The sequence below is a fragment of the Drosophila ficusphila genome, unplaced genomic scaffold (genome assembly GCF_018152265.1).
Source record: "Drosophila ficusphila isolate 14025-0441.05 unplaced genomic scaffold, ASM1815226v1 contig_198, whole genome shotgun sequence".
Lineage (NCBI taxonomy): Eukaryota > Metazoa > Arthropoda > Insecta > Diptera > Drosophilidae > Drosophila > Drosophila ficusphila.
The window spans coordinates 540,275-567,642 of NW_025064092.1; the positions used below are offsets into that span (position 1 = coordinate 540,275).

At 43.0% G+C, this 27,368-nt stretch overlaps 6 protein-coding genes across 9 annotated transcripts; 3 read left to right on the top strand and 3 right to left on the bottom strand.

The window, feature by feature from the left end:
- The first annotated feature begins 34 nt into the window (after nt 1-34).
- LOC108091201 lies at nt 35-1,829 on the top strand. The gene is made up of 3 exons (XM_017190283.1): nt 35-545; nt 610-772; nt 1,636-1,829. Exons 1-3 carry the CDS (start codon nt 461-463, stop codon nt 1,715-1,717), a joined length of 330 nt encoding a protein of 109 aa, XP_017045772.1. The 5' UTR covers nt 35-460; the 3' UTR covers nt 1,718-1,829.
- A 531-nt stretch (nt 1,830-2,360) lies between these two features.
- Nucleotides 2,361-5,997, bottom strand: LOC108091197 (GTP-binding nuclear protein Ran). The gene is made up of 3 exons (XM_017190279.1): nt 5,879-5,997; nt 3,269-3,783; nt 2,361-3,053 (listed from the first exon to the last, which is right to left on the bottom strand). The coding sequence occupies exons 2-3, from the start codon at nt 3,701-3,703 to the stop codon at nt 2,838-2,840; spliced, it is 651 nt and encodes a 216-aa protein (XP_017045768.1). The 5' UTR covers nt 3,704-3,783; nt 5,879-5,997; the 3' UTR covers nt 2,361-2,837.
- An 844-nt stretch (nt 5,998-6,841) lies between these two features.
- On the top strand, nt 6,842-11,612 carry LOC108091239. 2 transcript variants are annotated; one of them, XM_017190349.2, is made up of 4 exons: nt 6,842-7,288; nt 7,400-7,435; nt 8,934-10,497; nt 11,171-11,612. In XM_017190349.2, the coding sequence occupies exons 1-4, from the start codon at nt 7,157-7,159 to the stop codon at nt 11,320-11,322; spliced, it is 1,884 nt and encodes a 627-aa protein (XP_017045838.1). In that variant the 5' UTR covers nt 6,842-7,156; the 3' UTR covers nt 11,323-11,612. The 2 variants fall into 2 exon arrangements, with proteins under 2 accessions (XP_017045838.1, XP_017045839.1); XM_017190350.2 differs by lacking the exons at nt 6,842-7,288; nt 7,400-7,435 and adding an exon at nt 7,452-7,592.
- Nucleotides 11,613-12,429: 817 nt separating this feature from the next.
- On the bottom strand, nt 12,430-13,895 carry LOC108091223. The gene is made up of 3 exons (XM_017190328.1): nt 13,858-13,895; nt 13,690-13,802; nt 12,430-12,932 (listed from the first exon to the last, which is right to left on the bottom strand). Exons 2-3 carry the CDS (start codon nt 13,748-13,750, stop codon nt 12,541-12,543), a joined length of 453 nt encoding a protein of 150 aa, XP_017045817.1. The 5' UTR covers nt 13,751-13,802; nt 13,858-13,895; the 3' UTR covers nt 12,430-12,540.
- An 814-nt stretch (nt 13,896-14,709) lies between these two features.
- On the top strand, nt 14,710-26,694 carry LOC108091222 (cytoplasmic dynein 1 light intermediate chain 1). Of its 3 annotated transcripts, none has more exons than XM_017190326.2 (9): nt 14,710-15,043; nt 15,296-15,492; nt 22,846-23,036; nt 23,116-23,516; nt 23,580-23,809; nt 23,887-23,998; nt 24,198-24,383; nt 24,443-24,701; nt 25,987-26,694. In XM_017190326.2, exons 2-9 carry the CDS (start codon nt 15,401-15,403, stop codon nt 26,037-26,039), a joined length of 1,524 nt encoding a protein of 507 aa, XP_017045815.1. In that variant the 5' UTR covers nt 14,710-15,043; nt 15,296-15,400; the 3' UTR covers nt 26,040-26,694. The 3 variants fall into 3 exon arrangements, with proteins under 3 accessions (XP_017045815.1, XP_017045814.1, XP_017045816.1); XM_017190325.2 differs by having other exon boundaries at nt 14,711-14,951; XM_017190327.2 differs by lacking the exon at nt 25,987-26,694 and having other exon boundaries at nt 14,714-14,951; nt 24,443-25,729.
- On the bottom strand, nt 17,036-21,440 carry LOC108091221 (armadillo repeat-containing protein 2). Its single transcript, XM_017190323.1, has 7 exons — nt 20,788-21,440; nt 20,521-20,719; nt 19,729-19,866; nt 19,031-19,659; nt 18,786-18,972; nt 18,446-18,676; nt 17,036-18,380 (listed from the first exon to the last, which is right to left on the bottom strand). Exons 1-7 carry the CDS (start codon nt 21,219-21,221, stop codon nt 17,568-17,570), a joined length of 2,631 nt encoding a protein of 876 aa, XP_017045812.1. The 5' UTR covers nt 21,222-21,440; the 3' UTR covers nt 17,036-17,567.
- Nucleotides 26,695-27,368: the final 674 nt, after the last annotated feature.

The window sequence follows — 27,368 nt, forward strand, 5'->3', positions numbered from 1 at the left end:
TCACCTATAAATTAAACAAGTCTTAAAAATAGCGTCACACATCAGGGAAAGAATCAGACAGAATATTAATATTTTTTAAAGTTCTTTATCTTTGAAAGAACATCTTTTAAGTAGATTTCATAATGATGCTGTGAAGAGGATTTTTGTTACTCCCATTGCAAGTGTTTCATCTTGTAGGATTTTAAAATAATCTCCTTAAATGCTCTCGCAGGGATTTAAACACTTGCCTTTGGAAACTGGGAAACTGGGCAACCAACCCCTGCCAAACAATTAACCAATTAAAAGTGCCAGCAAGAGCCCCTCTCAATCAAGCTGAAAATGCAAATCACGGCTGCTAAATTGCAAACAGCGCAGAGATCTCTGAGATCCCGAGATCCCAGTTGCTACATTTCTTTCGAGGAACTATAAATAGGAAACGCTTGGCCGGCGGTCGGTTCAGTCTCGTCGGCACACTTCCAAGATGCACAGCTCGTCCAAGTGGCTGGTGTTCGCCGTTCTGCTGGCCCTCCTCCTCCCGGAGACTCTCCTGCCCACCGCCGACGCATGTGAGATGCCAACCATCAGCTTCTGGAGACCATAGCCGATCCGATCCGATTCGATCTTTTCCAGATAGCGAAATAACGTGCAATTACCGCAACTTGGAGGGCAAGAACATCGTTCTCCGCTACTTTGAGGAACTGAAGCTCGAACAGGACTACGTGGACTTCGACAAGAATGGCCTGTGCCACAAGAGGGCTGTCTGCAAGGACCCCCACATCACCGTCGTGGAGGAGTAAGTACCCATGTGGGCTCCCAAGGCCAAACCAATCAGAATATAGGTAATTACAAAAAACAGGAAAGGAAAGGGAAAACTCTTCAAGAGTCTATAGTAACCAGACTTGTTCCTATTCTTTCCTATTGTTAATTCAATCCACACAACTTAAGCGCTATAGTTCATCTCCGTTTTCGCAAATTCCCATTAATTTTCTCAATTCTTTCGCTTTATGATTGAGTAGTTTGATCTTTACAGAAATAATAATATAAATAATATATTTTGATATCCATTGCCGGAGTGAATTGCTTAACGTTAAGCAAAATGCTTAAATTAAGCTGACATATTGTCAAATTGTTATGCAGTGGAAAAAGTGTTGCAGATACAACTTAAGTATTATATATAAAAAGGACAATTCACTGTTGTCTTTTAAAACAAGTTGGTTTAACAACAAAGGTATTTCAATTTTTCTAGAGTTTTTGACAGAGCCTTCCGATTTAAGAAAAAATCAACTTATTTACTTTCAAAATTGAAATAAAAAGTCCTTAATGAGCATGGATCCGATTTAAAAAAATTAAATTCATTGTTGAAAGTTGACTAATAAGCACTGAAATGAGGCGCGAGGCAGATTTATAAATTCCTTTCCGACATCATCGGTTTTTAATTTTTCCAAACTATCAATTCACTTCAATCAATTCGCGAAAATGGAGCCTAATTTGTACATTTGGTTTTCAAATAATAAAAATGTATATTCCTTTCGAGGTGATCTACATAACAAATTGAACTGCTGTTACCACATTCTTTGTTCTTGTATTAGGCACTCTAAGCTGTATTTCATATTCTACTAACATCCTATACTAACTATAAATACAATTTCATCGCAGTTGCGCCAAGTACAAGATCACGTGTGCCAACCAGGATAGCTTCACGGGTGTCTTTCCAGGCTGCTGCATAAAGTGCCCTTAAATCGGAAAACTACGGAGGCTTATACATTCCATTCATTTCAAATTTAAAAAGTGTTTTAACCTAAACAAAAATGTTTCCATGTGAAAGATTATAATAAATAAAATTTAGAGGATGTGAGCTTAAAGAAAAAAATATGTTTACGATATAAAATCGTTTTCCCACAATGTTAATAAAATAAAACCTAACGTAGTTCTTAACCATTTTAATCAAAAACGAACGTTTTAGTTCCAGCTCTCGCTTTAAGTTGTATAACTAAGTCCGGGAATGAATAATATTCCTTGTAATTTGCCTTTAATAATTAGTCGTAATCCTCTGCATAGCAAACCGAGTTTAAATAGTGTTTTTGACGTTTATTTTTTTATTTCTTTAGTATCTTATATTAATAACATGTAGATGTGGATTCGGCGGCCTTCCTATATATTTTTCTTTGTTTTTAGTGTTTTTCTGTTCCGTTCTGTTCTATTTTTTTTCTTTAGTTTTTTCCTATCTTCTTTTGGGGACTCAGTTCGTTTGCCGTTGTTGCCCTCTCTTTCGCTCCCGTGCGTGCGGATCTCGCCGTCTCCTTCTTTTCGACATGCACACTGTTTGCTGTTGTTTTTTTTTTACGATAATTGTTGCAAGAGGAGTGGAAAGAACATCGTTGTTGCAAGTTTTAAAAAAATACGATTTCGATATTTATTTTACTTGATTTTTGGGTACGTTTCTCGATTCTATACCATTAAGACAATTCAGTTTCAGCCAAAAGCAACGCAATGGAAAGAAACACAAAAAAAAATCATTTATAACCGACTTATCAATGAGTGGATCTCTAAAATTATATTACGATCGACGGCAGAAGGGCTTGCAGGATGCAGGACTGCTGGTTAAAGGTTGGCGTAATGGCCGATCGTTAGCTGGCAATCCGTAACTCTTTATATATAGTGGATTATTGCTGATGCTGATCTCTAGTTGATGTTGCTGCTGCTGCGGCTGCGGCTGCTGCTGCTGGTTGGTTCGCTTCACTTTTCGCCTGCTTTGCTGCTGCTGCTGTCCCAAAAGTCGTGACTGCGTGTGGTTGTGGTTGTGATTGTGGTGTGTGCAAGCCGGCCATCTCTCTCTCTCAGTTAACTATAGAATAGGCTTATAGATCCTCGTCCTCGTCGGGCAGGGCGGTCGCCTGGGCCTCCTGCAAGTCCCGCTCGATCTGCGCCTGCCAGTCCTTGTCCATCTTGACCTCGGGCGGCAGCAGGGCTGGCATAGCGACGAACTCCAGGTTGGGATCGCCAACCAGCTTGCGCGCCAGCCAAAGGAATGGTTTCTCGAAGTTGTAGTTCGATTTGGCAGAAATGTCGTAATACTGCAGAGAACGAGGATGGTTTTAGTAATGCCTAAGTAGAACGAAACACTTTGAACTCCTCTAAATTTGGAAACCAATCAGCTGTATATGCAGTTTTCAGAGCAATACCCTATAGAACCATGTAGTTCAGCTCATGCAGCTTCTATCTTCTATCAAGCCAAGCAACAATCCAGAGGAATTCGCAGTTTCTTAGATCAAAGTCCAACCACACTCACCTGCAAGTTCTTCTTCCGATGGAAGACGATGCTCTTCGCTTTCACCTTGCGGTCCTTGATGTCGACTTTGTTGCCGCAGAGGACGATCGGGATGTTCTCGCAGACGCGGACCAGATCGCGATGCCAGTTGGGCACGTTCTTGTAGGTGACACGCGAGGTAACGTCGAACATGATGACCGCACACTGGCCCTGGATGTAGTAGCCGTCGCGCAGGCCACCGAACTTCTCCTGGCCGGCGGTGTCCCACACGTTGAAGCGAATGGCGCCGCGGTTGGTGTGGAAGATCAGTGGATGCACCTCCACGCCGAGCGTGGCCACGTACTTCTTCTCGAACTCGCCGGTCATGTGGCGCTTCACGAAGGTCGTCTTTCCAGTGCCGCCATCGCCGACGAGCACGCACTTGAATGTGGGCATATCCTGACCTTCCTGAGCCATCCTGCTGCTGCTTGTGTTGTTGTTGGCACTCTGTGTTCTTTACTTCTGGGACTTCTGGACTTTGACGGCGGATCAGAGAGCTGTAGAGGATTGTATGTTTCGTACGTTATTCTCAGTGTTTTGCAAAAGTATTTCTCTTCCAAAGTTAAGCAGCGGCGCAGGACGATTGCAAGGATTGCAGTGGATGTTGTTGGTTCGGCGAGCGCCAGGCGACTGACTGCGAATCCTGCGAACCGAAACGTCCAAAACGTGACGTACACAAAGGATGCGTCAAAGCCCGCCAAGGACGGCAACCAGCTGTTCGCAGGGGCAGCCAGCGAGAGAGCAGGACGGCGATAGAGGGACACTGCAGCTGCCACTCACGCTGGGCCGCAGGATAACGGACGGCAGAGTGAGAGAGACGGCAACAGTGGCTGCCTGCGAATGCAGGTAAGCCAAAATTCCTGGCGCACCAAGGAGCAACAACTACAACTACAACTACGACGACAAGCGAAACGACAACGATAGCGAAAACAACAACAGGAGCGGCAAGAAGGACAACTGGCAAGCGACAAATGGCCAAGGAGGCGGAAGGATATACTTTGCAGGCAATCACACACACTAAGCAACACGTTTATGCGGAGCAAAAACAGTTTAGGTCACAAAGGAAACCCGTAGAACCCATGGATATGACCCACAATTGTCTTAGGATTACTAATTTAAATTCAGGCATGCGAAATAAGTAAAAACAATTGTCTGCCGGAAATCAAAATTACTGCTGGTTGAGCTACAATATTAAACAAATTCAAATATAAGAAATGAAATTGTTATTTAAGAACACAAACTAAACTAAACTTAAGGTGTTGTTAGAGAGACAACTTCCGACATCTTCGAATTTCCTGTTCACAAATAACAGTATTGATATACATAAAAGTTCATTAGGCAGTTGGCAAATTTTAAAATACATGAAAAGTCCTTGATTTTATTTTCTGAAGAACTCCCTTTCGGTAATTTTGAGCTTCATTTCTTTTAACTATTTATAGTCTTTTTGGGTTGGTAAATAATAATTATACCTTTAAAAAATAAAGGTTAAGAAAAAAAGGTTTAGTTGTTGGTCCTTGCATTTGAATATAAAGCTTGGAATATGTATCAATGAACTCAAACTTTTTTGATAGATACTATCATAAGCATAGAGAATGATTTCTGGCATGAATAAAGTCAAATTTCGTAAGACGCCGAAAAAGGAATTTGGATGAGTCACACTCAAGATTTTCCGATTTTCAGGATGGCGAGATTGTGAAATCGGAAACGTGAATTCCTTCGCATGCGCGACTGTTAGTGCTGCCCATAATTACGACAGGACGAAGAAAAAACAAGCAAACTCCACTGTAAAGGGGGCGGCCTGTAAACGCCGGCCGATTACAGCAATGTTTGCATGTGTTTGTGTAAACCTGTGGACGCCGCTAAGCGCGCCAAAAAATGAAGAAAAAACCAGACGCACAAATAATGCACCGGTTGCATTGCCAGTCGCGATTCACGTGAAAATCAGCAATCGCTTTTAATTCGAAATCTCAAATAAAATTCAAATACAAACGCACACACACTCATAAAACACAGGCGCAAGCACACGCAGCCAGACGCCGACGTCAACGTCGCTGCCGGCAGAAGAAACATGAAGCAAATTCGTCGCTTTTTTTTTTGCGATTCATGCCTAACCTCACAAAATGCGAATGGCGCTACCATGCCATGGCAATTAGAAAAACCCTTTGACGGCCCAAAAAACAAAGTAGATTTCAAAAGCGAACATCGACTGAAGTTTATCCAAGCCGGGATTTCAAACAGGGATTCGGTTTCGGGAGGGCTTTGGATAAGTAAATCAGCACGAGGCGGCACCACGTCGTTTGTGCGGAAATCTCTGGAAGGCCTTTTGCATGGCATGTGCGGTGGCAGCCGGCTTCATTATCGGACGGATCTGGAGCCGGAGGAGCCAAGGTTGGCCAATCGGCAAGCGAATTCCTCGATATAAGCCGCACATTTCCAAGCGAAGCGACGCCATCGCCTGTCTTCCATATTGCAACCGGGTCAAAAAGGCGGTGGCGAATTTCGGCGCCTACTAGACTAATTCCACTTGGCAAAGAGGCCAGCAGGATCAGTCCATTTTCTACACAATTTGGCACACATTTCGGGATTACTCACTTGCTGCGGCTCGAATTCCTCGATTCCTAAAAACCTCGCTAATCACACTTTCGTTGATCACAACTATTCTTTAATCAACTAGCTAGAGATGTGCAAAATGACTCAAGTGCCAATATATCGAAATATTTTTAGAAAAAAAATCGGGCTTTTCCTTTGAAGCGATATATTGTTGATACGATAGTGGAGTACAGGGTGTCCAAATTAGAGCTTCCGTTCTTGGCCGCATTGGCGCTTTTACTCAACGGGATAATTTACACTTCTTATGTAAACAATACCTAACATTTAACTAATGGAATTTATTTAAAATTAAGTTAAATAAGAAATACAAATATATTTATTTTTAATTTTAGTACATTTATATGTTTTATTGACATTTTTAAATAAGTCATCGCTGTTTACAAATACTCCACGAAGTCGGATGTGGTGGATGTGGATTTTACTATCTATTGATTTAATATTTATTTGTGTTGTAACTTGGATAAAATTAGTCTCTTAGTTTTATCAACAGTAATTCATATATTTTCTTCATATATACATATTTTCTTATGCTTTAAGCATTGAAGGTAGAATCCTATTAAATTAAACATTTAAATGGTTTTTAAATAAATTCTTATTATCAGCAAAGTTAAACGTTCTGACTTTTGGAAACTTTGAACTTAGAAGTCATGTTTAAGAATTGTCTGTTCTTGTTTCAAAATACTACTCTTTTAATAGCTTTATTTTATTTATTAAAATAAGTTTTGCTGAACTGTTTGCTAATATGGTAACTTTATTTAAATCTTTTAAAATATTAACTTTGCCTAACTTGAACATATGAAACAGTTTTTAAACGATAAACCTCCTTTGGGGGATAATAGTAGTTATCTTATAGTCTTTGCTCCGACTTTTTCTTACTCATTTTCAAATTTCGCGCTTCGTGTTCGGTGCACTGGAAACCAGAGTTTTCAACGAACTTCGCGTTAGGCGCGGTGGTCTTTCGCGGTTTGGCCACACTGCCGAACTCAATCAAAAAGTTAAATCCGTAACTCTCGCGATTTCTCTGCATTATCCTGCGATCCGAGTTTACCTGTTCTCTCGACTTTCTGCCTCCCAGAGGCGTCAGCCCAGAAAGAAAACCCCCTTTGGGATCACAGCCCCCGCAAAAAAAGGGGCGAACGTTCCATCATTGCAGCCAATGAAATCCCACAAGTGAATCGCGTTGAAACCGAAAGTCGCGTGCGTGATTCGTTCGATATCGGTCGTTATATAGCCGCCATATAATCGGGGACAGCAGCCGAGATGAGCGACTGGTGCACGGAGTACGCCAAGTTCCGCTACTACATGGAGAACTGCTACGTGCTGCCTTTGGAGCTGAAGAACGACATCGTTTATTGCCAGCGTGCGATGCGCGACTTCCTCAAGGTCCACGGGGTGAGTTTTATCTTTTTTTGGGCCTTTTAGGGGACACTACGGGTTCCGGGTTCCGAGTTCCGGATTCCGATAATGCATTACTCAACTCCTTTGTCTTCGGCTCTTCTGCAGTTGGTCACGGACGTCTTCAAGGAGCAGGCGGATGCGGTGGGTTGACAACGAAATAGCGAACGAACGAGCGCGAGTCCTTGTTCCCTTTGTTCCGCGGGAGCAGGTGCCACGGTCACCTAACCCCCGCCTGGACCCGACATACTTGATAAGAATACCCCCAGCAAAAACCAAAAGGTTTCCCACACAAAGAACTGTATGTAGTTGAGTATTAGAAATAACCAGAAGTTCTTTCTTTTTGCAATCGTTTTAGTTACAAGAAAGCTCATAACGTTTAGTTTAAGAATGAGTTGCCCAAAAGCTCATTACAGAAGTGCTAGTAAATAACTTGGAGTATAGTTTTCCGAAGTAGTTAATAGTTTACTTAATATGATAGAGTTGCAACATAAAGAACAGAAACCATATTCATTAGCATTTTAAAAACATTTGGCTTACTTACAGAAAAGCTTATAGAGAATATTTTGAGAATGGGTTTCTACGAAAGCTTTATTCTTATATGCGTATTTTCATTTTGAAACGATTGTAATAGATGTGTGTTTCTACGCAAGTGCACACTGAATCACCTCGTAAAGAATTGCGTCTTTACCAGTATGAATAATTGAATCCTATACCCATTCTATAAGAATGCACCCCACCAGATCCCAGAGTTCCAACACAAAGAACTGAATGCGGAGCTTTTTTCTAGAAGGTGTTCTTGTAGAAACAATAAAACCTATCAAACCCAGACGAAAGTGTTTCAAATATTCAATACGTTACAGGAAAGCTGATCAGGTGTGGTTCAGGAACGAGTTTCTACAAATTCTTTGTAAATATGGGATATTAAATTTATTTTCTATTAGGAACTGATTATATGTGTGTGTTAATTACGTACTAACTAGTGAAAAATCACACAGAATTCCCACACAAAACCATTCATACTTAACAACTGATTAGGTCTCAACTATTTTTAAGAGTTTTACTGAACCCTCAGAGCTTATAGAATTAAAAATATTCGAATTCCTTTTTTTTTCTTGGGAATGAAGCCCTAATGTATGCACAAACACGTACACATTGAGTCAGCTCATCGAAACTAGTATGAATAATAACATTTTTATCAGTCATCCAAAGACTGGCTTTTGATTTAAAAAAATTTCAAATACATATACATTTTTAGAAGTCAATTTTAAAATTAAAGAAATACTAGTTTCATTTCAAAGTTTAGATGAATAATAAAAGTTGTTTCTTTGTATAAAGAGCACAATATATTTTATTAACATTCTTTTTATAACATGTTCTTGTGTTATTATAAATGTATATATAGTAAGAAAAAGAAATTAACACTTCTTGGTGAATATTTTCGAAAGAAGAAAAGTTAAATATTATAAATTGATAAATACATATGGAAAACTAAAATCCAATCTATGTACACCAAATGTAATTAATCATCATTATATTAATGACTGATTAGGAGCATAAAAACCTTGTTTTACCCATCACCCCGCATCTTGAAATAATCTCTAAGGAATTTAATTCATAACTATCCCTTTTCTGCTATCAGGATCCCGTGCAGATGCGCCGCATCCTGGACGAGCTGGAGGACGAGGTGTACGAGATCAACGCCGAGCAGCAGTTCCTCCTCCTCCGCCTGAACGACGACCTGGAGGGCTTCTACGTGAAGCTGGAGGAGAACAACATCGAGAGCGTTCCGGAGCTGGCCAACGAGTTCGTGTCCCGGCAGATAGTGCCCCTGATCTCCGACCCCAGCTACAAGATCTGCCCGCAGTCGGTGATGAGCCGCGACACCGAGGAGATGCTCATCCGCAAGCACTTCCTGCTCAGCCAGGACGACGAGGCGGGAGTGCCGCCGCTGAAGCTGAGCGACCTGGACGAGAACATACCGCTGATGCTGGCTCCTCCGGTCAGGGGACTGGGCCAGCAGATCGCCGCCGTCCATCCGCAGGCCAGTTGGCCGAAGCAGGAGAAGGTGCCACTGGCCCAGCCACCGCCGCTCAAGTCCCAGTCGGAGATGCTAAAGCGATCGCTGGAAGCTGCGCCCCTGAAGCGGCGGAACATCACCTGCAGCTCGCCGCCGCCGCTGGCGCCCATCACCAAGACCCTGGTGGCTCCACAGCCACAGGCGGCGGCACCTGCGCTGCCCCAGAGCCAGAACCAGACGACCTCGCCGCCCGACTTCGAGGTGGTGGCCCAGAGCAGGAAGAACCTGCACCAGGCGCTCAAGCGGGCCAGGAAGACCAAGCAGCAGCCGCGCCTCTTCGACGACGAGGAGGAGCTGGAGATCACCAGTCTGGAGAACGGGCGGAAGTCCAAGAGTGGCGAGGGCAGGAAGACACCGCCACCGCTGGAGATCGTGACGGACCAGGCATCCAATGTTCTGGCCAAGAAGTCGGCAGCTCAACTGCCGCTCCAGGGAACGGGGAAGAACTCGGTGAAGACCAGGAACACCCGACGCAAATCCTCGCCAACGCCGTCGTCTTCCTCCCAGTTGCAATCCCAATCCCAATCCCAATCGCATTCGCAACCGCAACCGCAGCCAGCGGGATCGCCGTCGGGCAGTTCGGACGACTCCAGTGCGGAGTTGCAGCAGGAGCAGCAGCGACTGTTCGCCTCCGCCGCCCAGTGGCGGGATGAGCCGCGCGAGAGCCGCATCCTGCCGGCGGAGTACGGCCAGGAGACCTTCCTCGGCCTCTTTGGGCTGTACACACCCGAGGTGCTGAAGAAGCTCAACCAGCGGCACTCGAAGCGCAAGCGACGCACCGTCCAGAACGCCAGTGGCGTGGACTTCCACTACGGCCAGCAGCTGAATGCCATGGACACGCTGGTCCTGGGCATTCGCGGCCACAAGAAGGCCAAGGACAAGCCGGAGTTCCTGCTCTCGCCGAAGGAGAAGCGCCTGCAGGCGAACTCGAAAAGGGCGTACACGCGGAAGAGCAAGTCCCCGGATAAGGTTACCGAGAAGATCTCCACTGCAGGAGCAGCTGGAGGAGCGGCTGGAGGAGGATCGGCGGTGACCGGAAGTGGAGTGCCGGGCTGCCAGCACGGGGAGAGTGGCGCCTCCAGGTGCCGCAAGTGCCGCGAGTGCCGCGAATGCAAGCGGCGAGTCGGTGAGTCATTGTCTCAGTGGTTTTACATCCATTTTCACTTTTGATGGGTATTTTCACTTTCGTAGAATCGTTGAGGTTTCAATGGTGACAAAGGCCATTGGATTGCCTGATTTTGTTGTATAAGTTTTTAACGTACGCTTCGTGGTTTCTAAAGATTTATTTAAGCAAATCACTTAATTTGTATTGCAATGCTTTGTGAGTTTCTAAAGGCATAAATCCCTAATATATAAACCATAAACGTTTCTTTTAAGATGACGTGATCAAAGAAACTAAAGATTCTACCTAACCCCTTGTGGTTCTTAATATCGTTGACTACTTAAGCCATGAAGATGAGATCGTAAGATCATAAGAACCATTAACATACAATTTCTTGATCACTCATGAATTCATGACTCGATTTTTTGCCTTTATTAAAAAATGGAGTTAACACATTTGATATACGGATATTTCCTGCATTATAAAGAAAACTTGATAGCTTAACTTATCTTATACTTATTGAAATTTTAAAAACATTATAAAGCTATGTTTATACAACAGTTTTAAAATGATCTTCAAGTGGTGCCTGCATTTAACAGATATTAATCATTATTAGCATTTATTTAGCGATAACATTTTGCTCTCATGAATTGCGATCATCTTCTAAAACCGATTTTATATTTCTGCATTTTTTCAGAGCGCGAAGCGATGTACTGCCATTTATGCAGTGGTTTCTACCACATGGACTGCCACGAGGCCACCAAGAACCGGCAGCAGATGCAGCTGCAGAACTCCCGGTGTCCGGCGTGTCTGCGCGATCAGTCGGAGAAGCTGCGGGACGCCAAGTGAACTGGACAGCGGATCCTCCTTTATGTTTTCTATTTTTTTTCTCCTGGTTACCGAGCGGAAACCACGTGTTGTTGGATGGAACAGTGGGCTCCTTGGCCGCATGGACACGGGCATTTATTAGACGCCTCCCTTCGTTCATTTTTTCGCCTTTTTACCTTTTGTCAGCGCGAACGAAGGAAAGCATTGATTAAAAGTTTTTTTTCCTACATTATCGCATTCAAGCAAGCCTCCTAGATAAGTTTGTATGTTAAGTGCATACGCAAGTGATTCAAATAAATATATAAACAGCATACTGCTCGTTTGCAAGAAGCTCTCCGCTGATAGCCGATTGACCTCCTTTGGGAATTGGGTTCAACACGTTGCCGAAGCGTGGTTTCAGTTGCGAAAGTGATTTCCGCCTCTCGGCAACCAAGTGTTCCGAATGTTAATGGGGGCTTTGGATTTCTTATTGTTCTTGTGCTCAATTTTTACTTAACTAATGAAGAGGTCATAAAACATGAACAAGAGCAAATCCACTCGATTGAGTATTGCAAAGTAAAGGTATAAAATGTAAGTATATGGTGAGGAATATTTGGTAAACATGTTGGGAAATACCAAAGCAAGTCCTTAAAGAATAATAGTTTAAAGTTTATTTCAATAATAATAATAGTTTAAGAATTTCCTTTAACTATAAAAACCTTCAATCCTACTTAAAACAACTTGTATCTTATGTAATTGAGCTTGCGCCAAAAAAATTACTTGCTTTGCCTTATCTAATGGATTATGGGGTATTATCTTGGGCACTTTAAGTTCCCATGGAAACACTTAATACAAAATTCAGACCCCTTATGCCCTTTTTAACTTGAAATACCTTGCTTTGCTTATTTAACGAGAGATCTTTTATTTTTTACTGTTTTAAGAAAATTGAAAGACATTGAAAAACATATTCTGTATTCTGTCTTTTCAAATATTTCTTTATACCAAATACATTTAAAGAAATATTTAAAAACATTCTGTATTTTTTTTTTTTTTTTTTCAAATCTTTCTTTATTTCGTAACAAAAATGAACTATTTCCCGGGGGAATCTGCAATTTCCAATCACTTTATCAAAAGAAAACCGCTCCAAAGTGTTAACGAAAAACAGTTTGTATTTTGTATTGCAAATATTTTGATTTTGATTCCATGCTGATGAGTATTAAGAGTGTATATACATTGCACGCTGGAGGAGAGGCAGCCAGTCTAGACCCGGATCCGCTGGAGCAACGCAAGAATCGGGAGGAGGAGGAGGAGGAGGATCGTCGGGGGAGCACTGGACCAGCTCCTGGACCCGTTGCACAGGTCGCCCTGGCAGAAGCACATGTACACCTTCTTGTAGTTGTAGATGGTGTCCGCGCAGCGGTCCATGTTGTCGTCCGGACCGCGCTGCACGCACATCCGCTGGATGGCCAGGTCGTAGTCGTCGATGGCGTAGGTGCCGCCGCCCTCGATCACCTTGCCGCACCAGCCGCTCGCGCACGGGATGGCCTCCAGTCCCGACTCCTTCTCCACGTCCGTCGCGTTGAACGTGAACGGGTCCTTGCAGCTGCCCAACTCTCCGCGGGATCGGCACTGGTAGCACCGCCGCAGGAGGCCTGCAAGTGCAAATAATTAACAAATCAATCATAGGGAACAAACACAATTCATTTGAATGTATGCGAAAACTTTTGGAGTAGGATGCTGTGTAAATTTAATAACACATAATTAACTCTTAAAAAGTTAAATCTACATATGTATGTATGTTTGATTTTGGTAAAACTATATTAAATTTCAAATGCTTTAAAAAGTTTATAAAAACAAAATACAGTAGAATCCGCTTATAGCGACTTTCAAGGGACCGACGATTTTTCGTCGTTATACCCGGAAGACGCACTAAGCAGAAGGATTTAAGTGTATACATAAGTCTGTCTGGGGACCAATCAAGCCATCGAGTTTTCGTCGCAATACCCGGACGGACACTATAAGCGGAGTCGTTATAACAGGATTCTACTGTAAATAAATATGTATTCTTCTCCAACAAGACAATTCTGCTGCTCAACGATTAGTAAAACCTTATTAAACTAAGCAGCACAAAATTATTAAAAATTATAATTAATAAAAAAAAATTACAAATAATGAAAATAAAGTGCAACACACTTGTTAAATGCACGTTTTCTATAAAGAATGTAGTAGCTATATTAAGTAAAAAAATGTTAAAATTAAGACATTAGTTAGAGAGTTGGCGGAAATATTTGTTATTTATCAACTTTTGCTGTTTTCCCCGTGTGGAAAAGCAGAACACGCACACGGACACAACACATATGCAACAGAAACAAAAGACTTGCAACTGGAACACGAACTCGACGAACTTACCATTAATTTGGACGAGGCTTATAAGGAAAATCACAGTTAGAAAAAGGCTAGTAGATTGCATTGTCCCGTTTTTTGAGCTCCCTCGACTTTCCCTCCTGTTTCTGTATTTAGTGCTATAAAAATATGAATGTTAAGATTAACGCATTTATGACTGTCGAACAGTGTTACCAGCCGCGGAATTCACACTCCCACCGAAAATGAAAGGTCTTTAAATGAGAAAGAAAGTACAAAAAAGAGTTCAAAATAAAGGGAATTGTTATAAAATTCCAATATAAAAAAGTGCCTCTATGATGCAAAATAAACGTCGGTTTGTTTGTTAGATGTATTGGGACCTTGAATTATTGTTTAATATTATAGCTCAAGTATAAGACATTGTTAAAATAGATATTTACTTAGCGAGGATTAAACTTAATTTATTGTTCACTTGTTTGGCCTTATCAGTAATGGTTTTTGTTCCTGTTATTATGATTATCATATAATTACAAGGCTCAAAATATAATGACTAACAGTTATAATTTGATAGTTCTAAAGGGATCAAATCCCTGTTTTGTATTACTTTCGTTTTTCTTTAGAAGTTATGAAGTCGATTTTTCTTTATACTTCTGATAACAATTAGTTATTTCCAAAATAAACTCAGAAATTTTCAGCGTATATCGCTTAATTTTGTTAATGAATTTATTGAATCAAAACACTCCCACTACACCTTATTGAAACGAGTTAAAATTTTTGTATTTCATAAATTTTACTCAAAACAGCATTTTAAGTTGGAAATAAAAACAAAATAAAAAAATTCTGAGTGTAATTAAATCAATTCATTGAATTTTTGTTGACAAATCAATAGTATTGAAATAAATTTTTTACGGAGTTTACAGTTTTTTTTTTGGATAAAGTTTTCTTGTTGTCTGGCAACACCAATTTCAATTTTAAAATCCGTGTTCAAAACCTATATTGAAGGGTTGAGGAACAAGCCGAGGGAGATTTTCTAGTGAGTTTTTGTTTAGCTTTCGATAGTTGATTTTAATACATGACAATCGGCCTATCGGTGTTGATCGATGGTTAATCGATTTCAGTTCCAGCCCTAGTTCGTCGTACAAAATATTTTTTCCGTAGCGAAAAACTCAATTTCCTCGCTCGCCCGTCGACATTTTTGTTGTTATTTTCCGTCGGCCCATATTGGAGCGATAGAAAGGAGGCCCAGCGGACGTGCGTGAAGATCCAGGGCCGCGAGTTTTCACCGGAGAGCGAAGAGCGTGAAAAACTGCGTACGTACGAAAAGAAAAGAAGTGGGCACCAAAAAAGAAAGAAAAGAGAGAGAGAGAGAGAGAAGAGGAAATTTGCGAATTTGTCAGCAGCTGTGCGTCGTAACTAAAGCAACAAAAAGCGCGAGGGAGAGAGGGCGAGAGAGAGCGGTGACGAATGCACAGGAAAAAAACAAGTGTGCAGCCTTGCATTGCCATAAACAAATTAAGTAAAGTTATTTAAATAGACTGCGAAATCATATGCAGCCGACACCTGGCAGCCGTCTCGCTCTGCCGCGCGTGTGTGTTTGTTTTTGTTTGCCAACTGTTTCTCATCCCACCTCCCTTCCTCCAACTCTCTCACGCAGCTCCAGCACATCCCGATTCCCAATTGGACCAGGAAACCCAACAAGGCGTAGGAGCAGGAGAGCAGTCCAATAGGAATACCGCAGCGCAGAGCCAACAACAACAACATGGCGCTGGACAGTGGGACGCAAACGAATGCGCTGACATCATCCTTCACCACCAAGAAAAAGGATGCCGCTGCGGAAAAGGAAAACTTATGGTAAGTGTAGATGCAACCCCAAGAAACCTTCCAAAGATTTGTGCCCAAAACATAGGGGATTTTAATAGAAACCTTAGGATATGCTGGTCCCCATTCAATAGAACACCCAACGAAGTGGTTCGCGACAATACAAAACTCTTCAGAAAAACGCCCTTTATTAAAGGAGAAATTAGGGAAAACATCTACATATTTAGGTTCCAAAGAAACTCTAATTAAAATCGTAAAATACAATTCCATATTCCCTGAAAACATGTTTCCGGACAGTCTTGCAATCTTGACAAGTAAAGTTTACTATCAAATTCAAAAACCCTGAGAAATTAAAGGGGAAATACAATTAATATACCAATACAAAAAGTTATGAAATGTTTGTCTCAACATTTCTTTGCTAAAAACAACCTTAAAAATGTTTGGAGTACCATTAAAGATGCAAAAAATAGTGCAATAGACCAAAAAAGAGAAACCAAAAAGATAAACAAAATGAAATCCGTAAGAGAGGAGCTCAATGTTTTGCTCTTTTTTTTATAACTTTCTTTGGATGACGTTTGCAAGCAGATTTTTGCCATCACTATTATCTTTGTGGCAGTTGGTAACTAATGTTCTTTACTTTAATTTCTGTGCAACATTTTCTTAGACGTTCCGTGGCAGCCGGCAACTCCCATTTTTTTTTCTGAAGCCAAACTCCAGCTGATTGGCATGCTGTCATTTCATTTTTTTCTGACTACCTGCCCCTATTTAACCTCAATCGTTACCTAAAGATTCTAGGCTTTTTGCAAATGCGAATTAATAAACAAAGTGCGTAAATAAATATTACAAAAAGCTTAATAAGAAGAAGAATGAGAGAGATACGTCCAATAAGAAAAAACAGAGAGGAACAGAAAAGAGAGAGGGCTAAAGAGCAACAATGTGCGGGGATGATTCATAATTTCACTAAACAAAATACAAATCGGGGGCATGACTTACCTTCTTTTCGTCTTTATCAATTTGTCTACACTCATACTTATAAATAAAACCCAGCTTAATGGGCTGCCCGCCAATAAGACCGATTCCGATTGGAACCCAAACTTGGCTTTAAGACGTGCGTGTATTGGTTTCCGCTAGCGTGTGTGAGTTCGAGCGATGTTGTCATCACCTGAATATGTCGTTTGGTTTAAGCTACACTAGTCCACATAAATGGGCAAAGCACCTGGGGAAGATTTACTGAATTGCATTCTCAAATTTCCTTCATTTGCTATTTTATATTCGAACAAGGAGGGAAAAGTATTCCATTATTAGGTTGCATATTTTTGGTAAATGTAGAATATAGAAGAGTTTTTTTTAAAACTAAACAAAATTTATCAACACGTATATTATACAAAAATGTGAAATAGTTTAAATTTCAAATGATTAGCTTAACCAACTTTAAGAAAGCTGAATTCGCACCTGCAAAGAAGTATCAAATGTTTTCTTTTAAAAATGATTCATATGCATTTCGCGTATAGTATTTCCCAAGTGCTTCTTGATTCTCCACCTTTCTTATAAAACCATTTGCAGTAATGGATAGCTTGAATTTAAAATAAGCATACCTTCTGATATCTTCTTTATATTATATTATAAGTATGCAAAGTTCTGCGGGTACAGGATTTTTCACAATCAGTAATGTTGATATTTTTAAAGTAATACTAACGCTGTTGCCAATGAATCTATGTTCATATCAGAATTATATCAGTATTAGACGAAACCAAAAGTTTGTAACAAAGTGTCTTGAAATATGAGGAACTTGTTCGTATATATTTACATTTCTTCATTGACAAAAGACGTCATGTTTGTTTTAATGGTCATTTCCTAAATATAATCATTTCCGATACAGTTTTGCAATTTAAGTGCAAAAATTTCTTAGCTTCATATATTGAAATATTATATTATTATGAGAAAGCAGTAAAGGGACTCTCAACATATCCCCACCCAAATCCGTTGTTCAAAGAATAACACGAGTATTTTCGAAACATTTTTATCGACTTGGATTATTAAGTTTAAGATAATTATCGAATTATAATGCAAACATATAGAAACAGTATAAACTTTCGATCGAACTGGTACTACATTTCTTCGATAAAAACATCGTTATCGTCTTCGTTATCGGCATGTGGCTGCACCACAGTCTGCGATTGCTGTTGCCTATCGAAGTTGTTTTGGATGCGCTCCAGCAGATCGGTGGCGACCAAGGCGAAGTCCTCCCACAAAGCATCGTGGGCTTCTGCATCCGTTTCCGTTTCACATTCCACATTCTCTTGTTCCCGCTCCGGTTCGTCGTCATCGTTATCGCCGGGCAGTAATCGCTCCTCATCGAGATAATCGGCGAGCAGATCGCTGACTTCGTCGAGAATGTTGCCGCTCTGGCAGAGATTCGCTGCACACTGGCCATCGATGAGGAGATTCCAGAGGGCCTGACACACAATGTTGGCCAGGAACCAGTCCTCCTGCTCCAAGGATCCGCGCAGAAGCAAGGAGAGCAGTTCCGCTCCTCGCAGTTGCAGGAAAGGACCTCGCTGCTCGCCATCGCCCAGCAGATTCACCAGGACGCCGATGGCACAGGTGCGCAGCTCGTAATCCTGGCCAGCCGCCTGCTTCGTCAGCTGCTGCACCATCAGCGGCAATCCTCCGGCTGCACAGAAGCACCGACGTGCCCGCTCGTTCCTCGTCAGATTGCCCAGCACGCGGGCCAACTCCACCTTGGTCACCGCGGTCTGGCAGCTGCCCAAAACCTTGGCCAGCGAGGCGGACAAATCATCGATCAAACTCTGAAGGGATCCCTCGGCCAAGGGCGGCACAGCTGCCTGTTTGTCCTGGTAGAAGCACAGATTGTGCAGGGCTCCCAAAGTGGCATGCAGAAGCTCCTGTTGTTCAGGGGACTGAACGCGAAAGGGAGTACAAACCCCGGTTAAACTCTGACTGGGATTGGAGCAAGCAAACCCACCTTCTTTTTGGCCAACTCTCCGCTGGTTTTGCTCAACAGCTGTAAGAGAACGGCGCCCAAGGAACGCACATTTCCCAAACCGGCGCCCACTTCGGGATTCACGCTCATGTTGGCCACCACTCGAATCAGCTTGATCTGGGCATCCAGGAGAGCCACGCTGGTGGGCGAACGCTCGTTTAGCTGCTCCAAGACATTCAGGAGATACTCCATGGCAACATCGTTGTGAAAGTACTGAAAATGAAGAGAATTACATATTAGTAATCTGTAAATTATAGCCTTATAAATGAATTAACGATTTCATTACAATTCATAGTTACTAGCAACTGATAAGAAAACCCACCTGAATGCGCGCTGATTCGTGTTTGGCCAGGATATTGCCCAGCATGTAGCCCAAGCGACTCAGCACCGCCAGCAAACGTTCGCTGCACTGACCACCACCGCCGGCACACGAAGGACCCAGGAGCTGGCCAATCCTGGCGGCGTAGTTGTGCAGCGTTTCACAGCAATCGGAGTCCTCGGAAAGAACGCTGGAAGGGATTTCAAACCGAATTAGAGCTCCTTAAAGAGGCATAAAGCCACACCCACCTGAGAGTGCGCACCACATTGGCCTGGACCTCCAGTTCGCCCATGGAGACCTCGGCTGCCCGGATGAGATGCGGACAGGCCAGCTGCAGCTGAAGCTGCAGGCGCTGCTGCTGCTGCGAGACATCCGCCAGAGCTCTCATGGCCGCCGACAGTTGGTAGAGCGTGTGGAGCGGCGGGCCCTGCAGCCGCTTGGTGGCGCCCGCCTCGTTGAGCATCTGCAGATGCAGGATCATCAGCTCGACGGCTCCGTGGCGAGCCAAACGGGCAACGAGCGTCTGCTGGCCCGTCAGCTTCCTGGGACAGAGGGAGGGCGAGATGGCCGACAGAGCGGGCGGCATGAGGGCGGGAATGGGCAGCGCCTGGCCCTCGCCGGAGGAGCTCTCCAAGCCGATCCAGTTGCGGTTGAGCGCATCGTCCCGTTCCTGGGCACTGCTGGCGGTCAAGAAGCGGATGCAGCCGTAGGCGTAAATGCAGGCCTCCGGTTCGTCCAAGGGCGAGGCGTGTCCCAACCCATCGATGAGCAGCTCCAGCACGTCGTGCTCGTGGAACAGGGCGTCGTGCTGCTCGTGCCTGGCCACCTTGAAGATCAGCTTGCAGGCGCCCGTGAGGTTGCTCCCTGTCACCCTGAGCTGAAAGGGATTTAAGGGGAATACCCATTAGGGGGAAAGTACGGAGAGCTTTCTCAGCTGATGACTCACGGCCAGAACAACCCGCGCGACAGCCAACAAAACTCGTGGGGAGCTACACTCCACCAAACCATAGAGTCCGCCCAGGATGAAGCCGCGCTTGAAGCTACGCTCCTGCTTCCTCACGCGCACATAGAGCTCCTGAAGGATCTGCAATGAGTCATTAAGCAATGAGTAATTAACAGGGATCCTGACTAAATAACAAAAACTGTTTACCAAAATGGTGAAATATTTAAAGTATTCAAACGAAAGGAACACGGATGCAAATTAAACTGTCTGAAAGTTGGAAAGCCTGTAGAACATTAACTATATATATGTATATAGTTAATTATTATATATATATAGTTAATTATTATATATATATAGTTAATTAACTATTAACCACAATGGTGAAATTCAAGTGGGAAACCCAAACAATAAGTGAATGGAAAATTCAAACCCAGATCATAAATACAAGATCAGAAAACTTATAGTCAGCCTTTGAAAGCATTATTAATATGGATCCTGACTAAATAAGAAACACTGTTTATCAAATGGTAAAATATTTAAAATATTCGAAAGAAAAGGAACACAGCAAATGATTACTACTCTGTTATTAAGATACAAATTAAAGTATCTGAAGAATGGAACGTCTGTAGAATATCAATAACTTCAAACCACAATGATAAAATTCAAGTGGAAAACCCAAGCAATATGTGAGTGGAACACTCTAACCCAAATCATAAGTGCATAAATATTGGATCAGAAAACTTATACATAAATGCAAAAGAAATGGAAAAGTAAGCCTGGGTATCCAGGACTCACCGCGTTGATGTGCTGCACCGTCTCGTCGCTGCAATCCTTGAGGCCGCTGTGCTGCTTGAGCAGCTCGATGAGGGTCTCCGTGCTCGACTGGCAGAGGAGTGCTCCGTTCCTGGTGGGCATGGGCGTGGCGGGTCCGGAGCCGGAGAGAGCCGGCAGCTGGCGGGGCGTGGACGGCTTCTCGTTCTGCAGATACCGCATGCTAATCGAAGAAGGAGAGGGAAACCTTTTGAACTGCGTCACTGCGATCTCCTACGAAATGGAACCTACGAGAAGGCGCTGGGTGGGCGACCTGCCAAGGCCACCTTGCCGTACAAAACCCTTCCGGACTCGCGGGGCGTAATGGGTCGTCGGGTGCTGACCAAGCGGGCACCACCGGTGGCCATCAGGGGAACCGGAACACCCACGGACTCGCCGAGGAACATCTTGGCCTCGCTGATGAGCTCCGCGGAGGTCTTGCGCCTGCCCATTCCACCGGAGCCGCTGGAGCCAATGGAGCCACTGGAAGCCAGTCCCAGTTTGTTGAGGCTTTGTTCACTGGCGTGCGGTGGATGGTGGCGCATCTGGTGGGTCTTCGCCTGCTGCTGCTGGCTATGCAGCTGCCTTCCCGGCTTCTCGGACTCCGCCAGCTTGGTCTTGTCCGCCGGAGGAGCCTCCTGAGGACGCGTCTCGCTGCGCGAACGCCGCCTCAAAAGCAAACTCATCTTATGGCGTATGCTCCAATTTTCGCAAGGTGTGGAAAATATTCAGCTCTCAACCAGCGCGACCAACAGTTCAAGACGGACTCCTCGACGGCAGAGCGGAGTTCGAATGGAAAACGTACCTTTCGTTTGGCTTTTCGCGTGCACCATGCCAACGGGGAACCACTCCACCTCCTCCTCCTCCTCCCCCTCCTCCTCCTCCTCTTCCAGCCTTCGCAGGAACCAACTACCAACTAGCCACCACCGAATGGAGAACGTTAAAGTGTTCGCTTGCCACCGCACAGTGGGCCGCAGGCTGACTTTCCTCCGAATTGGGTCAGAAGCCAGCGAAAGGCTGGGGAAACAACAGGGAAGGATGCGAACTTAATTGGTTCGTGGGGAAACCGAAGCGTGGAAATGGCAGGGAGGAAGCAGGATTTAAGTGGTTTTTATTGGTTAAAAATACATGGACTTGGTGAGAAGTAGATGGGATTTTTCTTATACAAAAAGTAACCATATATCAGTTCTTAAAAGGAAAATATGTCATATATTATTACGTCATATCTTTACAACATTACAACCAACTAATATTAGTTACAAATAAGAATAATAATAATAAGCATTCAAATTAAAAGGGAACTAAAAGAAATTTTTTATAGGCGAATAATATATGTAGTTACAAAATGAAATGAACTACAGAATCCAACCAAGATATATAAAGGCATGCTATTGCTTTGAACTCGTAAATGTTTTTCCCTAAGATGAATTTCTCAATTTTATAACCAAGTAATGTGAATGCTGTGCATAGAAAACCCGAACCACTGTGCCGTATTCATAGGCAAATGAGAAAGGGCCGCATTCAATAAAGGACCCGACCAAAACAAAACAATCGAAGCGAACTGGAAAAGTGCTCGCAATCGATATTTCCCGCAGTCGCGCGGAGGATTCGGGAGATGCGGCGGGGGAGCAGCAGGTCCTTCGGTCAATTTGCATGTCCTGGCAGTCGGGACAGGACACACTGGGACAGGACACTCGGAGCGGACTGCCTGCCCGCCAGGATCGTTGTTGGTGCGACGAGCACAAGCATTTCGCTCCACACCAATTGAAAATTATTTAATTGGTCTAATTGAATTGCAGACATTGCTATTGCTGCGTCGTTTGAGAATCGCATGCAAAACCATATCAAATATTGACGTACACAGTTCCAAAACACTAAAATTGAGCACGAACCGTGGGCTGGGAAACATGAGGAGGAGGTGTGGCGTTTGGTGGGTCGTTGGGGGTCCGCCAATTAACTCGATGGCGGAATGTTGCGAAAAGGAAGAAGTGGGGATGAATGACGAAGCTCTGACCTGATTTCGATTACTCGTGTCAGCGGAAAAGCCAAATAATGCGTACAATTCGCACAGTTTCATGAAGTTGGAAGTTAGAAGTTGGAGATCATGAGAGCTCTAGAGTTCGGTGCTAAGTCTGCTGAAACAAATCAAAATTACTGGTAGTGTTACACATTTTCTTGAAGTTAATTACTCCCAAAGAAAGGGAAATATAACCTTGATTTCGAAGCTCTATTTAATAATCTATCAGAAATGCTTTATTAAGTACTTAGTATAAACTCTTTTAGTAATAAAGCCCCTTTGCTTTCTTGCAGGTCGGCGATATTGAATGAAGTACAAACACAGGGCAGCACAAAACTTCCATCAAACAAATCTGTACTAGTATTAGGCGACAATGCCACCGGAAAGACGACACTCATTGCCAAACTGCAGGGCGTCGAGGATCCGAAGAAGGGCTCCGGCCTGGAGTATGCCTACATCGATGTCAAGGACGAGTACAGAGACGGTGGGTATTTCAATCGGAGCCTGCACTTAAATCGTACTTATGCTAATGCTAATACTTGGCATTCAATCTTCGCTTGTAGACATGACGCGTTTGGGCGTTTGGGTCCTGGACGGCGATCCAGGACACACAAACCTGCTTCACTATGCGCTCAACGAAACGAACTATGCACACACACTCGTCATCCTCACCGTCTCGATGACGCAGCCGTGGGGCTGGCTGGAGCAGCTGAACCACTGGATCAAGGTGCTGGGCCAGCACATCGATAGCCTGCAGCTGGACGCCAAAGAGAAGGAGGCGGCCCGCCAGCGACTGACCACCACGTGGCAGACGTACTGCGAGGTGGGCGACGACCTGGATCCCGGCTCTCCCGTCAAGCGGACGTTGCGCAACAACTCGATCGACGAGGACGACCTTCTGCCGCTGACCGAGGACGCACTAATTACAAATCTGGGCCTCGACATCGTTGTTGTGGTCACAAAGGTTCGTTGGATCAAGCACAATGCTCCGTACTTAACTTAATCAATTCTTGTTTGTGGCTTGCAGACGGATTACATGACCACACTGGAGAAGGAGTACGAGTATCGTGACGAGCACTTCGACTTCATCCAGCAGTGGATCCGCAACTTCTGCCTGCGGCACGGCACCTCGCTCTTCTACACGAGCGTCAAAGAAGACAAAAACTGTGATTTCCTCTACAAATATCTGACGCATCGAATTTATGGCCTACCATTCCATACGCCAGCGCTAGTCGTTGAGAAGGATGCGGTACTCATGTGGGTGTCTCTTTGCTTGCTTTTTATTGTCCTTGATTTGATTTGATTGTTTACTTATATCGTACCGATCTTTGCAGTCCGGCTGGCTGGGATAGCCTGAAAAAGATTAGTATTTTGTACGAGAACATGCATGGAGTTAAAGCCGAGAATCCCTACACAGATATCATCAAGTCGCCACCAACTAGAAAGGTATGTCTATAAGAATTCAGTCCCATTATAAAGATACGTATTTTTTCTGGAAATCTAAGGACCATGTTGAATTAATATCCATTATTTCGTAGTTGATCAGCAATATTCTGAGGCATTTGTTTATTGCATTATTTCCTTAATTCTAGTTTAAGTTCGTGATTATTTAGTTTTTGCTAACTTGCCTCTCTACTTTCTGCAGGCGGTTTCCAATCGCGAGGCGGAGGTTCAGACGGAGGACGAGCAGGCCTTCCTGGCTCGCCAGCAGGAGATCCTCAAGCAGGGCGACCAGGTGCGCGGCGAGTCGCCACTGCGGTCGCAGGGCGTGGGAAGCAACAAGAGCGGTCCTCGGACGCCCGGCACCACGGGTCAGAGTTCACCCAAAAAGGTGGGTATAAAGTGAACGCATAAAACCGAAACGAATTTCATTTGCTTACCCACTCCCAGATCGATCCCAAGCTGACGCCAGCCACGCCAGGAGCTGAGGGCGTTCTGGCCAACTTCTTCAACTCGCTGCTGCACAAAAAGTCGGGCAGTCCGGCGAGCGGCGGTCCGGGAGCAGCCAGCAGTCCGGTGGGACCGGGCCGCACTGCCAACGGCACCGACGCAATGATGACGCCCGAGAAGCTGGCCGTGCGCACGGATGCGGCCGCCGAGCTGGACCGGTTATCGCGCAGCGTGAAGAAGGAGATCGACATGTCGCAGAGTGAGTGTTGAGCCGTAGTCAGTCGATCGATCAGCAGCCACAAAGACACCACAGCGAAACACCAGCGGCAGCAGCAGCAGCAGCAGCAACAGCATCAACAGAACCAGATCAACATGAAAACGTTAATTAAGCATCATCAAGTGAAGGGCAGAGACTCGTAGAGAACGTAGGACCAGTAGTGCTGGGGGGCCAACTATGAACCCGCGATTTGAAACGGCCTTCAGATCATTCAATGGTCTGCAAGTCTGCAAGGTGTGAGGGCTTAGATCAGTTTTGGGGGTGAAGTATTTGAAAGAGGAAAACTGCAGGGTTGAAAGCTCATAGATCTTTAAGCTTAAACGTCAAACTGTGTAAGGCAAGATATCAACAAAAGCGTAAGAGTAGTTGAATTACCTTTAAAAATGATTTAAATCTGTAACGGAGCTCAATGGCAGGTTCCTCTCGTTTTGGAAACATTAATTCCACTTTCCAACGTCCCCCGAAAACTGGTCAATGCCCTGAGATTTTTATAAACTTTTCAAATTTTCGTGGAACTCATGTAATGAGTTTTATAACTACGAGTAATTCTTTTTACGAGCCTCCTGCGGCATACTCAAAAACTTTCGATAGGAAATGAAACATTAACAAAAAGAAACAAAAAAGCTAGGAATGAGAAGCATAATGATGGAGAAGAGACGAAACATTCGCCACTTAATGGTTTAGCTTAGCGAAAAAGTTGGCTTCTCGAAGAAAGGATAAGATTTAGTCCTACCCGCGCAGCTAAACCCGTTCTGCATGTGTTAAGCGAGATATAGAGAGAGGATAATGATAATGATAAGGATAATGTGAAGCAGTTAGAAGTTTTTTTTTTCGTTCGCGGGTCCACACTTGCACATTTGTAAAATAAATTATTTAAAGCGCTGTAAAATGTAATTACGAACGGCAGACAGACAAACGAGAGATTCGAACAGTCCAAGATCCCCGCGATGACGAGGGTATGCGCCTAGCTTGTATGTACTTTTTAATTATATTAATTAACTACACACCCACTCACACTCGTGTTGATTCGGCAGGCGAAACGTTTGTACTAGTATGGTAGTATTTATGCCTGGATAAGTCGACTAGCTCCTTTGTCGTGTGTACATTTTTAAGTTAACACCCACGACTTGCGTTTTTTGCTTTTGTTCACCAACACAACCTACACAACCAACACAACCAACACACCCAAACACAACCAACAACAACACCAAACGACAGAACCCATTGTAATTAATTTTTAACCTTAACCCCTTCGATTTTAATGTAGACCTCTTTCGTTATCCGCTCAAGAAGAGAGACGCCTGTACGTCTCCATTTTAAAGCAAGCAAAGCAAAGTTTTTATTTAAGCCATTTTAAAGAAGCGCGCGGCACCGAACGCATGTGTCTGAATCAAGAGACCAAGTTAACAGAGCCGGATCTATTTTATTATGATTTATTCGAGTCGCGAGCCATATGTATTCCACCAAATGTATGTATGCTCTTCTCATCGGGAGACTTCATTTCCATAACTTTCTATATTTTCCTATATATTTTTATTTTCCCTTTCCCCTTCTGTTGAACTAACTCCTTGCCTCTCGCTCTTTGCCATGTGTCGTCAGAAGCAACCACAAAAACAAAACAAAAAATAAAAACCGGGAAAACAAAAAGAAAATTAACTGAATAATTTGTGCTACAGAAACTATTTTTATGTATAAATACAAAATAATTATATTAAATATATTGTATAACATTATATATAAATATATATAAAAAGAGAGCAAATTAATAATATTGTGCAAGCGAATTATTTAAATAAATTGATCGGTATTCGAAAACCCCCAACAAAGAACAAAGCTAAAAACCCTCTACACAAATAACTTTATGTAAATTGAAACACAAAGAAAATAAAGGCATCAATCAGCGTCGAAAACTGCAACAAAAAAAGTAAAAAAATTTAAATAAAATTTTCCAAAAACACAAAAAAAGACAAAATAATTGAAAAGTGGTTTTATTTCCAACGGGGATTTATTTTGATAAGAGCAATGCTATTGATTAAAATATTTTTACTTCATTCTTGAAAAATAAAAATTATTTTTTTAACTTATTTTATATTTCAACAATAATAACTAAATTATTATTAATTTATAAATAAGATGGTCACCCAAACTGAATAATTAAAACAAAATTACTTAGGATTAAAGGATTCTTTTTTTTAAATTTGAAACCTTATTTTAGTATTTCGAAACAATTTCCACAATTTAAATACATATAACATATTTTTTTGTCTATAATTTTTATTAACTGTTAACACATGCGTAATAGGAAAACTTCATGAAAATTGTTACAGAATTCTTGAAAGGGAAAGGGCGAAAAGTTACTTTGATATGCGGGACTTTTATTAATGATGAAAGGCTTCTTTGACGATTATCGCACAGAACAAGGCCAACTGGCAGTGCCCAATTGCAGCCTTTTCCTCACATCATTGGTATTTTCATTTCGATAGTGATTTTCACTAACGTTTTCTTTTTCCCCTTACACTCCTCAAAAAATCTCGTTTTCAGATGTATTAAAAGTATTTTTTAACCAAAATTAGAATTCATTTAAGTAAACGTGGGACTTGTTTTTGGTTTTACGGTTCCATTTAAAAAACAATAAACGTTATGTGATTG